The 20,441-nt window shown below is 38.3% G+C and overlaps 2 protein-coding genes across 3 annotated transcripts; both read right to left on the bottom strand.

The window, feature by feature from the left end:
• Nucleotides 1–1,946: 1,946 nt before the first annotated feature.
• On the bottom strand, nt 1,947–6,744 carry LOC106881295 (uncharacterized). The gene is made up of 2 exons (XM_014931627.3): nt 6,637–6,744; nt 1,947–4,419 (listed from the first exon to the last, which is right to left on the bottom strand). Exon 2 carries the CDS (start codon nt 4,222–4,224, stop codon nt 2,701–2,703), a length of 1,524 nt encoding a protein of 507 aa, XP_014787113.1. The 5' UTR covers nt 4,225–4,419; nt 6,637–6,744; the 3' UTR covers nt 1,947–2,700.
• A 4,156-nt stretch (nt 6,745–10,900) lies between these two features.
• On the bottom strand, nt 10,901–18,731 carry LOC106881298 (uncharacterized). 2 transcript variants are annotated; one of them, XM_089343581.1, is made up of 2 exons: nt 17,949–18,731; nt 10,901–12,584 (listed from the first exon to the last, which is right to left on the bottom strand). In XM_089343581.1, exon 2 carries the CDS (start codon nt 12,341–12,343, stop codon nt 11,408–11,410), a length of 936 nt encoding a protein of 311 aa, XP_089199707.1. In that variant the 5' UTR covers nt 12,344–12,584; nt 17,949–18,731; the 3' UTR covers nt 10,901–11,407. The 2 variants fall into 2 exon arrangements, with proteins under 2 accessions (XP_089199707.1, XP_014787116.1); XM_014931630.3 differs by having other exon boundaries at nt 17,929–18,395.
• Between the last annotated feature and the right edge of the window lie 1,710 nt (nt 18,732–20,441).

Genomic DNA, 20,441 nt, shown 5'->3' with positions numbered 1-20,441 from the left:
CATTTGGCAGCAATCATTTTCTCTACTTCCATCCCCAAGATGAAGCAAACATTTAGCTGAGCTTAAAGAACACATTCAGTTAGCAGTGCAGGAGCTAACTCCTGAAATGCTTCAAAATGTGTTTCACAAAAATAGGGAGAGGTTTGAAATATGCAGGGATACAAATATGTTGAACATTTTCAATAAAAGTTTCACATAAGATTTTTATGTGGTATGGTCAGAGATTGAGAAATCTGACGAGGAGGGGGTTACAGACTTGTAACATAGAGAGCAACTGGGAATTCCTTTGGGACAGCTTGCTGAGTGCCATAGACCAAATCTGTGGCTGGTGCCAAGTCCCATCTAGACTGATGGTAACATGGTGGAATGATGCTGTATCTAAGGCCATTAGGGCAAAGAAAATGGCCAGAAAAGACTGGAAGTGTGGGAGTTGCAGGGAATTGTATCAAATAGCCAGAAGGGAAGCTAGGAGGCAGGTATACTTAGCTGTGGAAGTAGCAGGAAAGAAGCTTGCCAATGTTCTGCAACACGAGGACAGAGATTTGAAGTGTTTCAGACTGCAAGAGAAAATTGTGATGTCATAGGAGAAAAATGTGTCTGCATGGATGATGGTTCACTTATATTTAATGATTCTACAAAGATAGAGGCTTGGAAACGCTGCTAAATGAAGAGAATGAGAGTCTGCCAAAAGTTAACCCAACGGAGGGACCAGCTGTCCATATCAGTAGTACCTTGGTGGATAAATCAATTAAGGAATATGAAGACGGGAGAAACCCCCGGTCCATCAGGAATCACCACTGAGATGCTTAAAATATCTGGCAGTGTAGGTTATGGGCTAGTTACCCATATGGTTAACAAGGTGGTACATGAAGGCATCGACTGGTGTAGCAGCACCATTATCAACTGCTGTAAAGGTGACACCGTAGATAGAAATAATTAGAGAGGTATCAAATTGTTGGATCAGGTGATGAAAGGGAAAGAGTCATAGTCGAATTAATTAGTCTAGATGAGATGCATTTTGGTTTTGTGCCAGGGAGAAGTACTCTTCTATATTTCTGGTAAGACAGCTGCAGGAGAAATTCCTATTCAATGATAAACCTCTGTACCTGGCTTTTGTTGAGATGGAGAAAGCCTTTGACAGGGTCTCTCGATTCCTTACCTGGTGGTCAATGTGGAAACTAGGGAGAGACAAGTGGCTGGTGAGAGCTGTACAAGCCATGTACTGGGATGCTGTCAGTAAGGTAGAGGGTTGGCAAGGAGTATAGCAAAAAATTCAGGGTACAAGTAGGGGTTCACGAAGGATCAGTCTTCAGTCCTCCAGACAATAACATAGGAATTTAAGACAGGCTGCCCCGGGAGCTCCTCTATGCTGACAACCTTGTTCTTATAGTTGAATCATTACCAGAAGTAGAGAATTTTCAGGTGCGGAAGCAAGGTCTAAAATCGAAGAGCCATAGAGTTAACCTAGCAAAAACCAGTCTTAGTAAATACGAAAGCAGATAAATCACAAATCCCCTCAGGTAGATGGTCCTGCTCGATCTGTAGAAAAGGTGTAGGTAGAAACTCCATAAGATGTAGCCAGTGCAAGCTATGGACACATAAGGGGTGCAGCAATATCAGTAAGATTAACAGGGAAAATAGTTTTTGTGTGGTAGGTGCACAGGTACAGTTAACACTAAAAATGTGCAGAAAATAGCGCGCCAAATGCCAGCAGTGAATAATTCTGGAGGGCAAAGATGTGACACGAAATTCTTCCTTGCAAAATGTTGTCCAATGCCTGGAAAACGTATCCAACAAATGGGAACATGAAACAGTTTTTGTGATGGCTTTGCAGCATTATCAAAGCACATTACTCTATCTCCAGCATTAAAGTGTTATTTTTTCCACCTTTTTTCACATTTCTGTGCCTTATTCTGGTATATATTACCATATGTAATAACAAAATGTTTTCTTTCATGATTTTATATATTTATTTCCAAAATAACAGAATTGCCTTCTGAGAATATATTTCTCACCGACTGACCAACAATGCCCCATGAATCTAAAGTATATTTTGTCCTTTTTGGAATATATAAGGTGGAGTATATGTTAGTATTATAAAAGAATGTTTTTTTTTAATGAAAAATAACATGACATTATCTCACTGTTTTAGCTAGATTAAAGGAACCTAAAATATAACACTTGGAGCTTGTTGTCACCGTCAGTGATTCTTTTGTTTGTGTGAAGACTTTGTTATAAATTTTAATTTTATTACATAATTTGACTTTGAAACAATGGTTTACCTCATATACTAGAGTGGCATAGTTTTCTTTAATGAAGTGCTGCCATCAGAGGATGATTTACCACAAATGTTACAGTGACATGGATGCATTTGTGAGCAGTTAGGATGATTATGTACTCATTCCAGTGAGTAAAGTAGAGAAATTTTGCTAGTAATCTCATTTAGAGCAAATATTTCACTATAATTCCTCACAGATTTACATAAAACTGGGTTATGTACCTTTAATAATCAATATTGACAATGTGTCTGAAGTTGTAGTTAAATAATATGAAAGTGTTTGAAGTTTGTTACCACACTATTTTATTACCTGTGTATATAATGTATGTTTACAATTTAGTTTCACAGACTGAGCTGTGACATCAATACAATAACTATATGTACAGTTAAGTGAGAGACTGTAACAAAAACTATCAATAATATTACTTCTCTGTTGTATGAACGGATTTGTGTTCAGTTAAGTTCTCAATCTGAGAGAACGACTTGCCACAAATATCACATTGATATAGTTTCTCTCCAGTATGAATAGACATATGTTTCTTTAAGTTACTTGCTATAAGAAATGAGTTACCACAGATATAACAGCAATATGCTTTCTCTCCTGTGTGAATTCGTTTGTGTTGTTTTAAGGTACCTCGTAGAGAGAATGATTTACCACAAATATCACACTGATATGGTTTATCTCCTGTATGAATGCATGCATGTTCAGTTAAGCTTTCTTTTTGACAGAATGAGTCGCCACAAATATCGCAGTGATATGGTTTCGTTCTTTCGTGAATCTGCTTGTGCCTGCTTAAGTTGCTTTTATCAGTGAATGATTTATCACAGACATTACAGTGAAATGGTTTTTCTCCAGTATGGGTCCGAACATGATTAATAAGAATAAATTTTTGTGAAAATGCTTTATCACAAAAATCACATTTATATGGTTTCTCTCCTGTATGACTTTTTATATGCCTGGTTAAATAAATAACCTGAGGAAAAGATTTTCCACATATTACACAATGATATGGTTTCTCTCCTGTGTGAACGCGTTTGTGCTGTTGTAAGACACTTTTCACAGAAAACGATTTACCACAAATATCACAGTGATATGGTTTCTCTCCTGTATGTATGCGTTTGTGGTTAGTTAAGCTACCTTTTACAGTAAATGAATTCCCACAGATATCACAGGTATAAGGTTTCTCTCCTCTATGACGGCGTTTGTGATTGGCTAAGTAAGTACTTACAGAGAATGATTTACCACAGATATCGCAGTGATATGGTTTTTCTTCTCCATGAATCTCTTTGTGATTACGTAAGCTACTTTTATCAGAGAATGATTTACCACAGACATCACAGTGATGTGGTTTTTCTCCTGTATGGGTCCGTACATGTTTAGCTAAAATATATGCTTGAGAGAACGATTTATCACAGAAATCACATTTATATGGTTTTTCTCCTGTATGACTTTTTATATGTCGAGTTAAGTGAATAATTTGAGGGAAGGATTTACCACAGATAACACAGTGATATGGTTTCTCCCCTGTATGAATGCGTTTGTGTTTAGTTAAGGTACTTCCATCGGAGAATGAATTACCACAGATATCACAATGATGTGGTTTCTCTCCTGTATGAACATAGTTGTGTCTAACTAAATGATGTTTATAAGAAAACGATTTGCCACAGATTTCACAGCTATGTGGCTTTTCTCCAGTATGAATATATTTGTGTGAAGCCAAACCATCTGCACGAGAAAATGACATACCACACATATCACAGTGATACGGTTTCTCTCCTGTATGAATGCGTTTATGTTTAGTTAAGGTATTCTTATCAAAGAGTGATTTTCCACAAACATCACAATGACAGGAATTAATGCATTTGTGAGTGGTGAGTGTAACTGCCTTAGAAAATGACTTTTTACACACATCACAGTTGTATAACTTTTTTTTCTCTTTTGCCATGTCTTTCAGAACAGAGTGACTCCTTAAAATGTCTTTAATTCTTTTTGAGAAATTTTCTTCTTCCAAAAATTCACCATAGGTTTATACAAACAAGGGCATATCTTCTGTAAAACATCCTGTCTTAAATCTTTAGAAGATAACAATGATGATGTGTCTGAAGTTAAGAATTCATTTCTGCCAAGGTCGTCAAATGTTCTGAAACAATAGAAAAACAGAATAAGAGACAGAAGGCACAAAAATATGGTTAACATTAAACTGTGCATATTCTCTAACTTTCTATATTGGTTTGAAATATTGGCACAAGGCCAGCAATTTCAGGGGAGGGTGTAAGTTGATTGTATTGATCCCAGTGTTCAACTGACACTTACTGCATGACAGGCCCTCATGCTAGTGGCACATAAAAAGCACCCACAACACTCTCGGAGTGGTTGGCGTTAAAGAAGAGCATCCAAGAGCCTGGTGAAGCCACCTGGCTTGCCAGTACTCAGTCAAACCGTCCAACCCATGCCAGCATGGAAAGCAGACGTTAAGCGGTGATGATGATTATATATAATATATTGCTACACCATAGAAAGTTTAGGTAAACTTCGTCACTCACTCTCTTTGTTTGTTTAGGAGGTGGGGAATTTCGGAAAATCCACCGGAGTCCACTTCAATTCGCCTTAACTTTCAACAAAATTTATATTTTTTAATGAAATTCTATACAAATATACCTCGGACTATGTACATTCTGAAAAAACTTCAAACGGGGAATTATTCCATTCAATATCATGATTTTTATAGAGATTATGTAACAAATTATACTTTACACTTCTATATTTAATTGTGCGTCGTGTATATTCCTTATTTCTGATTCGGATGTCTTCTGCCTTTCTATTAGAAACTTTTACCTGGGAATTTACTTCAAGTGAAAAATGAATCGTATGCAACAGTTAAATCGTCTTAATAACAGATTTCTGTTTACGAGACCTTTAGCTGTTATTTTTAGCATAACGAGTTTTCTGGTGAGGGCTTTAGTTTCGTTTCTTGCCAGTTTGTTGCTTCCGTAGAAATGTACGGATGCACAAAAATTTCCTATTATTCCGGGATGGAGGGTGTCTAGTTTCCAACCCACCCTTTTTTCCATAAGGGGTTTGCAGCATATTTGGAGGTCTGGGTACTTTATTCCACGCAAAAAATCTGAGATTTTTTTTTTTTCTCAGTGAAAGAATCAAATAACAACGATTGTTCTTACAAATATATTAAGAACAATGTACGAAGTGGATACTATCATCGATGGCTCATTTCAGGAGAGTAGTGGCTGTACATTTGTGAGGGGCAACTCTTTCGTCCACTCCTTTAATGCATTACATAAAAAATATGGTACTACTAAAGCAGCGCGGACCCGAACGCGCTAGCTAGTCGTGAGTGGTCGATCCTAACCCTAAGCCTAAACACGTATTCATTTGCACACACGGGTTAGGGATAGGGTCAGGGACAGGGTTAGGATCGACCACTCAAGACTAGCTAGCTAGCGCGGACGGGTCCGCGCTGCTTTAGTAGTACCAAAAATATTATTCATCCATTCCTTTTATATATATATATATATAAATCGAGTCTGTACACACAATACAACGAAAGTTATAACAATTTTTAAACAGTAGGTGCTTCTGTCCTTTGTTCTGCAGCAGCAGGGGAAACTATAATAGGGGGCAAATCAGTGTGATAAAGGTTAACACCTTCTTCCTCTAGGGGCTGCATCCCGGACATGACCCCTGGCTGACCTTCTGCTCTTTTTAGCCACTGTGCATTTAAAACCACCTCGAGAAATTTTTAGTCGAACGAAATCGAACTCCGAACCTTTTATCTCCTTTAAGTCTGTTTTTTTATTATTATTATTATTATTCTATGGGTCTTTTAGGCCGAACCGCTAGGTTACGAGGTAGTAAACACCGGTTTCAAGCGGTGGCGGGGAACGAGCACCTACGCTCAGACACATACGTAGAGTCGGGACATGTATTCATTTGCATACGCGCACACGCGCGCACTTGTCGTAGGATCGACTACTCACGACTAGCTAGCGCGGACGCGCGACCACTCTTCTTTAGTAGTACCCGTATAGTCTATATGTGTGTGTGTGTGTATTGTAGGGTAGTTTTTATATGGCTTTTGGTAGAGACTGCAGATAAAACAAATAAAGCCAGTGGGGGAACACGTGTGGGTCTGCCAGTATCACTGATTCGTCATAAAACCCCTATATATGTGGGGTTAGGGTGCTTCCACCAAATTGATATAAACGAATAAATAATTAATGTATCAAAACAAAGACTCGAAGATGTGATAACATTTTAATTAATTTAATGGTGCATATTAGTCTTTTTTTAATAAACTAAGTATATATTAAGAAACTGTAGATAAATATGATTACTTTACCATGAATAAATGCTTCCTACAAAGCAGACTGTTCGTCCGATGGAAGCGATTATAAACGTCATATTTCGCTGGTCCGAGCTTCGTCAATGACACCATAAAGGCAATCTCTCTTGACGCATGCGCATGGCGAAAATTATAATTATGAACACACAGAGGTATAACTACACTTGAGTGCTCCATCAATTTATTTCCTTGCAACTAGCTAGCAAAGTTGTTAGCACGATGCTCGAAGTGTTTAGCGGTCTTTCGTGCATCTTTACGTACTGAGTTCATATTCCGCTGAGATTGACTCTTTTCAGGGTCGATGTAATCGGCTAGTTCCCTTCCATAGGTTTCAGACCTATGTGTCAAGTAGAAAGTTTCTTTGAACTCTGAAAGAAAAGCAGTTCATACCTTTTTAGTTTAAGGCTTTAAAGGGGAAAAAAATTATAGTGGTCAGAATTGCAACGAATGATTTATTCAGAAAAACATGAAAACCGTACATATAATTAAACGTAAGATCTAGGCATAGCTGCTTAAGTGCTGACGTAGTTTTGTAGTAAGAAGTTTGCTTCCCAACCACATGTGCTTCGATTCAGTTCCCACTGTGTGGCACCTTGGGCAGCTGTCTTTTACAAATGCATCACAGGACCAAACCATCGTAGTTTTTTCTCTTGCATACTACACCTGGTGGATCTTTCTGATTTGACGGCCAACACTTTTCATTTATGTTTTATGTAGTGTTTTTGGTACCGAAACACTTCCAAACTTCGTATACTTGTATATTTTGTGTTATAGAACAGATAAAAATGTTCGTATTCGAAGTTATTTCATGTAAAAAATTGTCGCATTTCGGTAATTTTAACCAATCACTGACGTCTATTGAGGTGAAAACAAATACTGCTGTGGAATGTAAACAACATATTCTAACGGTGTCATGGGATCTTTTCCCTTGAATAAAATTAGTGCTGTAGTTTGTCAACAACTATCGGTGGTACTTTTATTTATGACATCGTTCGTGCGTTTGTACTGGTTTTAGCTTTAGGGTTAGGGTTATGATTATTTTTGCCATAACCTCATTCCTAACCCTAACCCCCTAAACCCTTACTAGGGAATAATGATATAATTAAACAGAGAATAACACTCTTGACACCGGCAAAAATTATTGTTTACAAGAAGAGCAGTAACTGTATTCAGCTGAATAGACGTCAGTGATTGGTTGAAATTACAGAAATACGACAACTTTAACATGAAATAACTTGCGATGTACAATTTTTTGTTAAGGTTAAGAGAAGAAGTTGTTTCATATGACACATTCTACCAGTGTCCCAAGTTTGAAAGTGTTTCGTTAAGAAAACAAGTGGTGCCCGTCAAATCAGAGAGATCCGCAGATTGTATAATGCTTGTGTAAAGATGACTATCCTCTATAGTAGTGAGATATGGGCCTTTATTGCAGAGGGGTCGTGCCTCTGAAATGGGGGAATCCTCAACATAATTGCCGCATGGAATGCCATGTCGACCGTGGATGTGTTTGCCGCTGGGGTGTGTTCTGGGCGAGCCATTATGTGCCGATTAACCACAGGAATTTTCCAGTTCTAATTCATTGCCGGGTGATGTGAAGGCTGTGATCGTTTGACAGGGTCACCAAATGTAGCAGGCTGGATGTGGTGTGCCATATCAATGTGATACGATGTAGCCCACTACTAAATATAGTGTATAGATGTAACGCTTCAAGGTTCTCCCGTCGGAGTAATCAGTGTACATCGAAGAATTAACACCAAGAAGGAAGAAATGTTATTTACATATATTTATTTGTTTACCCGACGGTTTGTTAAAGAGACAGGAGCAATGCTAGTGATAGTGACGAGGAGGAGGACTCGCTGGTTAGTAGTTGATAAGTAAAAAAAGTTTGTCTGTCAGTAGAAAGGGAAAGAGTAAGGTAGTCATAGTGCTGACTAGAAAGGATAAAGGCAGTATCGCCTTTCTTACAGCCGAAAGCCTCTCTTCACATGTCGAACGAAAGGCAAAAGGAAGTGCTGCTCTTGGTTAAGGCTGACGCAAAAGAGCTGGTGTTGCTTCTTGGTCTTGCTGACACATAAGGGGAAGAGATAGAAAATTCTCTCTGTTATATAAGCTATGGTCAGTAATGTGGGTTAAGCCTTAAACAAAGGACTGACCTTTTCTTGACCAGTACAAGTCCTAGGAGGTGGAGTGTTTCCTCATCAATCATCTATTGTAGAAGATTTCTCACTCGTTTTGACAAGCAGCAATCCGGTGGATTTGGTTTCAAATCTCAAGCAGGGTCAAGCTAGACTCTTACACTCTGATGGATGTGCAACATCAGTGCGTAAAAACTAACACTTCCTTTCTCCAAGCTTAGATTCGAAACCAAATCTAAGGATTCTCGTCTGACCAAACAGGCACGAAAGAATTTTCTTTGTCCTGTCAAAAAATTATGAATTGTCTCCCCTTGACCGACGACCTCAGCCTTGTCAGGCGAATTTCAAATGAACAGGAGCTGACCTTCCTGCAGCATGTCTGTCTTTCTAGCTGCCACGGCTGTTATAAACACCGTGGTCAGCAAAGGGACAGGCAGAAAGGATCTGGGACTAAGCTGACCAGTGTTTTCTCAGATGAACAACGCCCACTGACACAAACCATTTCCAGTTGTACATCATACACACAGATGTATACTGTCTAAATTCTTCTCCAGCTCGAAGCTGTTTGCAATAAATTGATGTATTGGAAAATTGTGTAGACCAACAGCAAGTGCAAGTCCCGTATATACATTATTTAAACTATAAATCGATATCATTCCATTATTTACTTGGAAGGCATCCACATGCATGATTAGTTAGGGTGAGTTTTAGGGCGTAATGGAAGTGACAAAGGAGTATATTTGGCATATCCTACTTCATGAGTTCAATAAAGGTAACAACACAATGATATTCCTCACACAAAGTGTGAGGAATATCAAAGCAGTATATAGGGATAGGACAAATAGCATAAGCCAGTGTCAATGGTGGATCCAGAAATTACAAGCTGGAAAATACGGCCTAGAAGACGAGTGTCGTCCTGGAAGATCTGTAGAGCTCGACAAGGACGTCCTGGAAACCTTGGTGGAACAAAAACCTGTAACTGTTGAGGAACTAGCAGAGAAGCTTGGATTGGGTCGTTGAAATCGGCACTAGAAGAAAAATGACCAAGTTTTTTACCAAGAGGAAAGGTGTTGTTCTTTCAGGATCATGCTTGGCCACATACAGCGAGGATGACATTCCAAAGGCTGGAGCAGTTTGAATGGGAAACAATGCCTCACCCACCATATTCACCAGACATTACCCCATCTGATTATCATTTATTCTGTAGTCTTCAAAATTATTTGGATGGAAAAAATATGGAATCTGTAGACGAGGTCAGAACAGTACTGGCAGAATATTTTTCATCACAGACAAGTGAATTTTGGAAGAGGGGCCCTGCGAGTCTGCTAGATAGTGGAGGAGCATTGAAGGGGAGTATATTTTAGATTAAAAAAGAATTTTATTTATCTTAATTTTGAAAAATAAAAGAAGTATAAAAAAACTGCATTATGTATGGGATGACCCAATATATATATATATATATATATACATACATTTATGTATAGATATCAGCACACTTGTTCTCATCTCCTTTCTAGTTACCTCTCTCTGGCCAGGTAACCATGCACCTCCTCTATAGAAAAACACGTTTCTAACTTTGTCACATTCCAACCTTTTATCATCTGACACAAGATCTCTCCCACCTCCTCTAACGCCCTCTCCCCTCTCAAAATTCCTTGTCTTGAAAGTTTCTTGGTGACCCCAGCCAGTGCTGGTGCCCCATAAAAAGCATCCAATCAATACTGTAAAGTGGTTGGCACTTGGAAAGGGCATCCAGCTGTAAAACCCATGCCAAAACTGACCTCGCCTGTGCTGGTGCTACGTAAAAAGCATTGAGTCCACTCTGCGGAGTGGTTGGTGTGAAGAAGGGCATTCAGCCGTAAAAGCCCTGCCAAAACCAGACAGTCGTCTGTAGTAGTCTTCTACCTGGCTGGCTCCTGGCAAACCGTCCAACCCATGCCTGCACGGAAGGCAGACGTTAGATGATCCTCATGATATATAATGTTATGAAAAACTGCTTTCTTTTGTAGTTAATAGATTTATTTAAAAAATAAGTGATTTTTGAGAATACATTTCTCACCTGTTGAGTAGCAATGTCACATGTATTTTTTGCCTTTTGTTGAAATATATTAGAATAAGTATGTCAGTATGATAAAAGAATGTTTTATTTTTATCAAAAAGTAGTAGTGATAAATTAACTCAGTTCTAGATAAACGGAGAGAAAATGTAGTTCTTGAAGGTTCTTATCACCATTGTACATTTTTTTTTTTCCAGTGAGAATATATTTAAATTTATATTAGATAAGTGTCAGAGAATGAGTTGTCATGCTTGTTTCAAGTTTTGGCACAAGGCCAGGAATTTCGGAGGAGGTGTGAAGATGATTACATCGGACCCCACCCTCTCTTCCAATGGTAATTATTTTGCTGACTCCAAACGGATGAAAGGCAAAGGTAACCTCAGTAGAAATTTGAACTCATAACGTAAAGAATTAATGGTTATTTTCATCATAATTTAATGTGCATCTTTCATGCTGGGACTGTACTAAGCAGCACTGTCTGTCTTGGCATGATTTTTAAAACTGAATTCCTTTCCTAACAACATACAAGAGAAAAGCCATGCACGGACAGTTAAGCAACAAAGATTTCTCAATAATATCAGTTCTTTCTTATATGAATGCATTTGTGTCTAGTTAAGTGAATAATCTGAGAGAATGATTTACCACAGATATCACAGGGATATGGTTTCTCCCCCGAATGAATACGTTTGTGTTGTTTTAAGTTACTTTCTACAGAGCATGATTTGCCACAGATATCACAATGAAATGGTTTCTCTCCTGTGTGAACGCGTATGTGACTAGTTAAATTACCCTTTACAGAAAATGATTTACCACAGATATCACATCTGTATGGCTTCTCTCCTGTATGACTGCGTAAGTGATTGGTTAAGCAACTACTTACAAAGAATGATTTACCACAGATATCACAGCGATATGGTTTCTCTCCCACATGAATTTGTTTGTGATTACGTAAGACACATTTATCAGAGAATGATTTACCACAGATATCACAGTGATATGGCTTTTCTCCAGTATGGGTCCGTATATGTTTAGCTAAAATATATGTTTGAGAGAACGATTTATCACAGAAATCACATTTGTATGGTTTTTCTCCTGTGTGACTTTTTATGTGTCTTGTTAAGTGAATAATCTGAGAGAATGATATGCCACAGTTTTCACAGCGATATGGTTTCTCCCCTGTATGAATACGTTTGTGTTTAGTTAAGGTACTTCCATCGGAGAATGAGTTACCACAGATATTACAGTGATATGGTTTCTCTCCTGTATGAACATAGTTATGTCTAACTAAATGATGTTTATGAGAAAATGATTTACCACAAATTCCACAGCTATGTGGCTTTTCTCTTGTATGAGTAAATCTGTGTGAAGCTAAACTATCTGCACGAGAAAATGATTTACCACAGACATCACAGTGATGGGAATTAATACATTTGTGAGTAGTGAGTGTAATGGCCTTACAAAATGACCTTTTACACATATCACAGTTGTAGGATTTTTCTAACACTTTTGGCATGCCTTTAAGAAAAGAATGACTCCTTTGAATTTCTTTAGGTTTTTCACATAAATAAAATTTTTTTAGAAATGTTCTTCTTCCAACAGATTAATCACAGTTCGCAAAAATTCAACATAGATTTATGCAAACAAGGTTATATCTGTTCTGTATAACATCTTCCTTCTTAGTCTTTTAGAAGATAAATAATAATGATGATGTGTCTGAAGTTAACAATTCTGTTCTGTCAATCTCATTTGATGTTCTGAAATAAAAAAAAAAGGAACAAAATAAGAGACAGCAAACACTAAAAAATAAGTCTTCAACTGTGGAGATTTTACATTTTTATAATGATAACTGTAAATCGTTAGACAGGTGCCCTCCCTGTATTCCAGGGGTAACTGGCCAACATTCTCCAGTTCCCTCTCATTTATGCAGCATAGATGCATTCAGCCAGGCTTATTTGCAGTCCATTCTTTGATGCTATCAGTCTACAAACGTCTTTGATAAGCCTCTTGTTCATGTAGCGTGGTTAGGATGAGAGACTTCTTGCTAGTTCATATCCGTCATTTACTGCTACATTATTACAAAGGTGTTCATGTAACACAAGAAGAATTAATTTTACAGATGCAGGAGATCATCAGAAATTTGATATCTGGGTTGATTTTTCACATCAAATGCATATTCAAGTTGCCATGGTATAAGTTCTTCACTTATCACACTGCGTTGAATATAAAGCTGTGAGAACAGCTCTTAGGGTCAGTCATGCTGGGATGAGTATGTTAGCTGTGAAAAAAAACTAGTAGTGAAAGAGAAATTCACCCAGGACCAGCTGGGTGAATTTACTCTGGCTTTTTTTACACTAAAAAAATGACTGATGCCATTCAATCATGTGAACAAAGAGTTCTGATTGGCTGAAATAGGTTCTGCATGTATGATGACCTCATGGTTTACATGTGGTCAAAGGGGAGCTGAAATTAACTGTTATATCAGAGCCCTTTCAGTCGAGTTTGTAGGAAAACAAAGGCAAAAAGTGAACAATTAAGAACAGAGAATGAAAATGAACAGCAGAAAAAACGCAAATGCAAAAAAAATATTGTCCACGGAAGAGAAAGTTCACGACAAAGTCTATGCTGTGGGGTTGTTTTTTTTTTTTTTTTTTCATTTCTCTCAAATCAAGATGCTTACACTCTGTCGAACATGCACACAAACATTACACATCCAGCAAAGCAGACTAGCTTCATTTCTTTCAAGGACATGCACAGGCTTGGAAGAAATGAAGCTAATATGTTTTGCTGGATGTGCAATGTCAATGTGCATGTATGACAGAGTGTAAGCGCCTTGAAAGAAAAGTTGGGCATAAGAGGCATCAGATGTGGTGTTGCGCTGGTATGGTCATGTGATGTGTATGGACAAGGACAGCTGTGTAAAAAAGTGCTGATCTCTGACTGTGGAGGGAACCTGTGAATGAGGTAGATCCAGGAAGATATGGGAGCAAGAAGTGGAGCATGATCTTCGAACATTGGGCCGCATGAAGGCAATGACAAGTGGTGGAGACCCTTGGCAATATGCCATGCTTGAGAAGAAGACCCATCAAGCCAAGTGAAAGTATAGTCCTGGCACCTGTGTCGGTGGCATGTAAAAAGCACTCTTTACATTCTTGGAGTGGTTAGCATTAGGAAGAGCAGCCAGCCATAGAAACCATGCCAAGTCAGATTGGAACCTGGTACAGCGCTCCAGCTTGGCAGTTTCAGTCAACTCATCTAACCCATGCCAGCATGGAAAGCAGATGCTAAATGATGATGGTGATGATGATGATGATGATGGTTGTGCATCGTTTTTAAAGTTAACTAAAAATAATAGGTGTGCATATATTTGGTCATTCAAAGAACTCTTCTGCCACTTTGTGTAATTCTGTCTGAAATATGTGTATCTACAGGTGTATTGATAGTGAATGGTGTGTCACATGTATGCATAGGAGGTGTGGATGTGGTAGAAAAAGGAGCAGGGTTTTTGCTGATAGGGTGACAAATTGATAAAAACATGCTTCAATTGATTGATATACATAGTCTATCCAACACCACGAATTTGGGTTTCATTTTCAATACACAAAAGGGAAGCCATAGATTTTAGTTTATGTTGAGTATTTTTTTTTTTTTTAGTCAATTTTCATTAATTTTATATCCTGTGCCTTCGTTCGCTGCCCCTCTTTCAAATTATGTGGCATTGCTGATGTCTAACAGTTGATGCTAATGTATATGAGTCTTTTTTTCAAATGTAATTCGAGAGAATTGAAGCAGCAAATTCACCTTATCACAAACTTACTCATTTTGCCCAGGATAAATTTGTCTTTAATATGCTCAAAGAGAATGGATATAATTTTCTGAAATAGTGATCAGATTATGTTATAAAGCTTTTAATGCATTTAGGAAAGGCCATTAGCTTAGCTGATATAGAATTTGTAAGGTGATGAACATTTGCAAAAAATGTGTTGTCTCAAAGTCAAAAAAATGCAGTAAAAACACCTCATCTTGCCCCCCCCCCATATATACATGGCAGGGGAGGTTATGGGCCACTAGACATTTGGGTCCGAAGAGATTCTGTAAAGCTAAGCATTTTATGGGTGTGAAACCCGGGGTAACCCCAAGGACGACCATAACTATCTTTAATTATATATACATATATATATATATATATATATTTATATATATTTATGAATTTATGTTGCAAGATTCCTGATGTGAAGTTGTGTGTTCAAACAGATATTGTTGTATTTCGGGATGGTAATTTTTTTTTCGTTCTTCAATCATTTATTACTGTTCTTATTCTAACTTATGTCAACTGTCCGTAAATCTTTCATCACACGTCTGTGACCTCCTCAGCGACACTTTCTGTCTTGTGTGCTCTTGCTCTGCCTATTCCATTCACACAAAGACAGAAAGTGTCGCTGAGGTGGTCACAGGTGTGTGATGAAAAATCTCCAAACAATGTACATTAGTCAGAATAAGAACAGTAATAAACGAGTGAAGAACGAATATATAGTACATGGCCCTGCTCAGTATGTAGAAAAGGAGTAGGTAGTAACTCTATAAGATGTACCCGGTGCAAGCTATGGACACATAAGAGGTGCAGCAACATCAAAGGCAGGTTAACTAGGAAGTTAGTTTTTGTTTGTGGCAGATGTTCAGGTGCAATAAAGACTGCAAACAAACAGGAAACAACTTCTATCTCATTCCAGGGTGAAAAACTAGAGGTAGTCGATAGCTTCCGCTATCTGGGCGACCAAGTTAGTAGTGGGGGTGGGTGCGCTGAAAGTGTAGCTGCTAGAATAAGAATAGCCTGGGCAAAGTTTAGAGAGCTCTTACCCCTGCTGGCGACAAAGGGACTCTCACTCAGAGTAAAAGGCAGACTGTATGACGCATGCGTACGAACAACCATGCTACATGGCAGTGAAACATGGGCTGTAACTGCTGAGGACATACGTAAGCTCGCAAGGAATGAAGCCAGTATGCTCCGTTGGATGTGTAATGTCAATGTGAATACCCGTCAGAGTGTAAGTATCTTGAGAGAAAAGCTGAACATTAGAAGCATCAGTTGTGGCGTGCAAGAGAGACGATTGCGCTGGTATGGACATGTGGTGAGAATGGAGGAGGATAGCTGCGTGAAAAAGTGCCACACCCTAACAGTTGAGGGAACCCGTGGAAGAGGTAGGCCCAGGAAGACCTGGGCTGAGGTGGTGAGGCAAGACCTTCGTACATTGGGCCTCACCGAGGCGATGACTACGGACCGAGACCTTTGGAAATGGGCTGTGCGTGAGAAGACCCGGCAAGCCAAGTAAGATCGTTGCCAGTGCCCCTGGACTGGTTCTTGTGCGGGTGGCACATGAGATGCACCATTTTGAGCGTGGCCGTTGCCAGTACCGCCTGACTGGCTCCTGTAGGATTTTCGAGCGAGATCGTTGCCAGTGCCCCTGGACTGGCTTGTGCGGGTGGCACATAAAAGACACCATTTCGAGCGTGGCCGTTTTCGTGCGGGTGACACGTAAAAGCACCCACTACACTCTCTGAGTGGTTGGCGTTAGGAAGGGCATCCAGCTGTAGAAACTCTGCCAAATCAGACTGGAGCCTGGTGTTGCCATCCGGTTTCACCAGTCCTCAGTCAAATCGTCCAACCCATGCTAGCATGGAAAGCGGACGTTAAACGATGATGATGATGATGATGATGATGTTTATTTGAGATGAAATGAAAAAAATGACCATCCCAAAATACAACATATATATATATATATAATGGGTCATCCCATAAGTAATGCTTTTTGTTTTCAATTGCATGAAATAAAAGTCGGAGGGGGATATGATTAACTACCAGCATCAACTTGCTTTAAAAGCCGGTAGTAATTTTACCTTGTCCTTATTCTTGGTGCAAATTTTTAAGAGTGCAGTTCGATTTTGTTCTTTTTTCTAAGTGACAAAGGTGCATATTCGGCATATTTTGCTTTATGAGTTCAATAAAGTCAACAACGCAACGTAAAGTGCGAGGAATATTAATGCAGTATATGGGGATCGGACAGTAAACGTAAGCCAGAAATTCCGAGACGGAAACTACAGCCTAGAAGACGATCCTAGTCCTGGAAGATCTGTCGAGCTCGACAAGGACGTCCTGCAAACCCTGGTGGAAGAAAATCCCATCGTAACTGTTGAAGAACCAGTAGAGAAGCTTGGATTTGGTCATTCAACCATTCATCGACACCTACGTGCCATTGGAAAAGTCAGGCAAATTGGGTCAATGGGTTCCTCACAAACTTTCCGAGTGAACGCGTGCTCTTCTTTGCTGTCGCGTCTCACAAATGAACCTTTTTGGGACCAAATAGTGACTGGAGACGAGAAATGGGTTCTCTAAACGAAAGAATGCCGAACTTTGTTTATCTTAAATTTGAAAAATGAAAGAAGAATAAAAAAAAAAACGCATCATTTATGGAATGACCCCTTATATATACACACACGAAGGGCTTCTCCTCTGTTTCCGGATCCATTCAAACGGCTTTGGTCGGCTCCCATAGTGTCATGCAGGGGCAACACACCCAGCTATTGGAATGAACTCGCGTAACCCGTAATGTGTTCATTCATATATGAATCTAGGGCAGTCGTCATTTTGACAAATTGAATAAAAAATATAATCTTGTAAAAGTGAAAGTGGAGACTAGGAAAATCGTGGATTTTCATGGATTTCGACAATATTTTTTTTAAAGATTTGTCCCAACGTTTTTAAGCGCGTATTGCAAAAAAAAAAAAATCCCCAAAAGTTCGTCCCGGATGCTCCAGGTGGGGCTTAAATAAAGTTATAAATTTTCAAGCGCTTCTGAGACAAAAAATTAATAAATCCCGTCAAATCAGAGAAAATCCAACTTAATTTGGCGACTTATTCCAGGCCTCCGCACACCTTCTAAACATAGGGTCACACCCACAATTTGTCCGGCAACATATATATATATATATATATATATAATGATCACCGAAATGATACACATTCACATAATACAGAAGATAAATCTACTCTAGTAAGTAAATATACATATATAATAAAACAGGAGATTAATGTCATTACTTTACCATGAATATAGGCTTCATACCATGTAAAGAAATTTATCGATGAACGCGATTACAATGAAAGCCAAGACGTTCGCTGCGCGATTCTAATGGATGTGAAGCAAGGCAACATGTTTGCGCATGCGCATGAGGAAATAGCAGCAACAATTCTTGAAAGTCTCAAAAGTATTTTCTATCAATTTTGAGAAGATCGAAACTTCGATTGTTAATAATTAACATCCAAATAAACGGAATCGTGTTTCCAGTGATTCATAAGACGTGCTTGGACGGGATGCGTTGTTCTATCCATGTACTTTTACAATCAATAAACACATGGATGTATTAAATTAATTCAAATAAAATTTAAATGAAGACATTCTATTCATATATATTTCGATACATGGAGATAAAAAAAACTGCGAATGTCAGTGTGTCACACCTTTTCAACTTTATTCCTAGACACTGTAGCCCAACAGGCCGACTCCGAGAGTAAATTAAAAACATTTCCGGGCCGAATCATCAGGACCCGCAATCACGAAATTTTGAAGTCAAAAGTTTTAATTAATGCGATTGTTTTCGGCCCTTTTTTTTTTCCATGGGACCCGACGCGCGCACCCGCACAAACACGCACGATTAAAAAAGAAAGCCTCTACATGTTTGAATATGTGTAAATTTTCTGTACTCCCATCACACTGTTGAATCTGCGTTTTGCATTTTTCCAGTAACATTCAACTGAGTTTCTTTGGAGGGAAAAATATGGGAAAACAGGGGATGAATGTTTTCAGAACATTCTAAAACCTCTTTCAGAAGGGTTCACTTTTCTTTGACTACTTTTGAGTAAGATTTTATTTCAAAATTTGTTTTAGTTTCACTTTTCGCCTAATTTTGCTTAGATTGCTTTCATTTTTGGTGTATCGATACAACTCTGATTTTTGATTACGATCAACCAATTACTTTATCTCGTAAATCAAAGAATCTGATGTTATTTGGAATTAATTATAGTTGGGTAATTTTAGCCAATCAACAGACAGCGTGGCATTAGCAGCTTGTTACCATGACAACAGGATGCTGTGTTGTGGTTCGCTTCACTGTTGTCTGCGACTTCGTGGTTCAATTCACGGTTGCCTCTGACGCACGTTGTTCGATGTTGATTTATTACAATTGATTCCTCACACCACGGGATTCTTTTCACCCGCGTGTTTTGTTTCAATTTGTCTATGTTAGTATTTTTCTGTATTTATTTTTATCGTAGTTTACAAATCCAAGCATGAAAACATTACACAACTTTAGAGTTTGGGAGACAGATGCCCTCTTTTCACATCCACGAACTTATATATTAATGATATGTATAAACACATGGCTGGTATACATAATACTGAAATACGCATAAAGTAAACACATGCAGACAAATATATTAATATAACAATTTTTTTAAAAATACAATCAATGAATGAGAAAGACTAGATCAAGATAATACACCGTTTTCGGATATTCTCAGAGAGAACAGTGTTAATTTTCTGAAATAGTGTTCTGAATATGTTATAGTGATGTAGTTTTTGTAAAGAAAAAAATTGTTTTCACAAAGTCTAAAATGCAATGAATATACATATAAGTATGCGTGTGTGTGTGTGTGTGTGTAAAACGAGTCACACAAGCAGTGTCACTCATTTCCAACGTGTATATGATCTTATGTGGCAAAATAGATTCAGAGACCACGGAAAAGCTATAAACACATTCAATGCATCTTATACATGTCATAAGAATATAATGAAATTAAGGAATTTCATTGTCGTCAACTACCGTTTCTATCGCAATTTACTTTCACCTTTTTCTCAATACCAAACTGCACATGAACAAACGACACGCTCCTAAACTTTGAAGAAAGCAACTTGGTGGGGTACTCAAAAGTAGTTATAGCCCTTCATTGATAATTCCTCATGCATGCGCAAACATTTTTATTGATCAAAATCAATTTATTGTTCCAAGAGTTTCTCAAAGGCATCTCAATTATGAAAATGTAAAATTCACTAAAAATATTTTATACATGGACTTCGATTGTCTAACTTTCTTGCCTGTAGTTTATTGATATTTTGATTTAATTTTGTTTTACTTTATGTTAATTCTTTGTGGAATATCATCGTTTAACGTCCTCTTTCCATGCTAGCATGGGCTGAAATGTTATGAAACAAAATTTTTAAAGCTTCTGGTTCTTCATGTCGACTTTGCTTCTCTGGTCGTTCAGTGACCCCATCCAAAACTCAGGAGTAAAATTCCTCAAACTTGTTGTTCTTGATATGAATCAATTATTATTTTTTTTTTTTGGAGTTCTCAACTTAACAAATACATCTTGAAATGTCAAGCAAACTTTTTTGAGGTATTGAAAGTGAGGTTGTTTCTGGCAACAGTGAAGTCTGCTCTTCTATACGGGGCTGAAACATAGACGCTCACTGAATCATCGAAGAAGCAGTTGGACGGTTGTTATACGAGGATGCTTAGAATGGCACTCAATGTCTCCTGGAAGAGTCAAGCAACAAACG

Source organism: Octopus bimaculoides, chromosome 27, assembly GCF_046866305.1.
Source record: "Octopus bimaculoides isolate indiv1 chromosome 27, ASM4686630v1, whole genome shotgun sequence".
NCBI lineage: Eukaryota > Metazoa > Mollusca > Cephalopoda > Octopoda > Octopodidae > Octopus > Octopus bimaculoides.
This window is presented reverse-complemented; position numbering and strand designations above follow the sequence as displayed.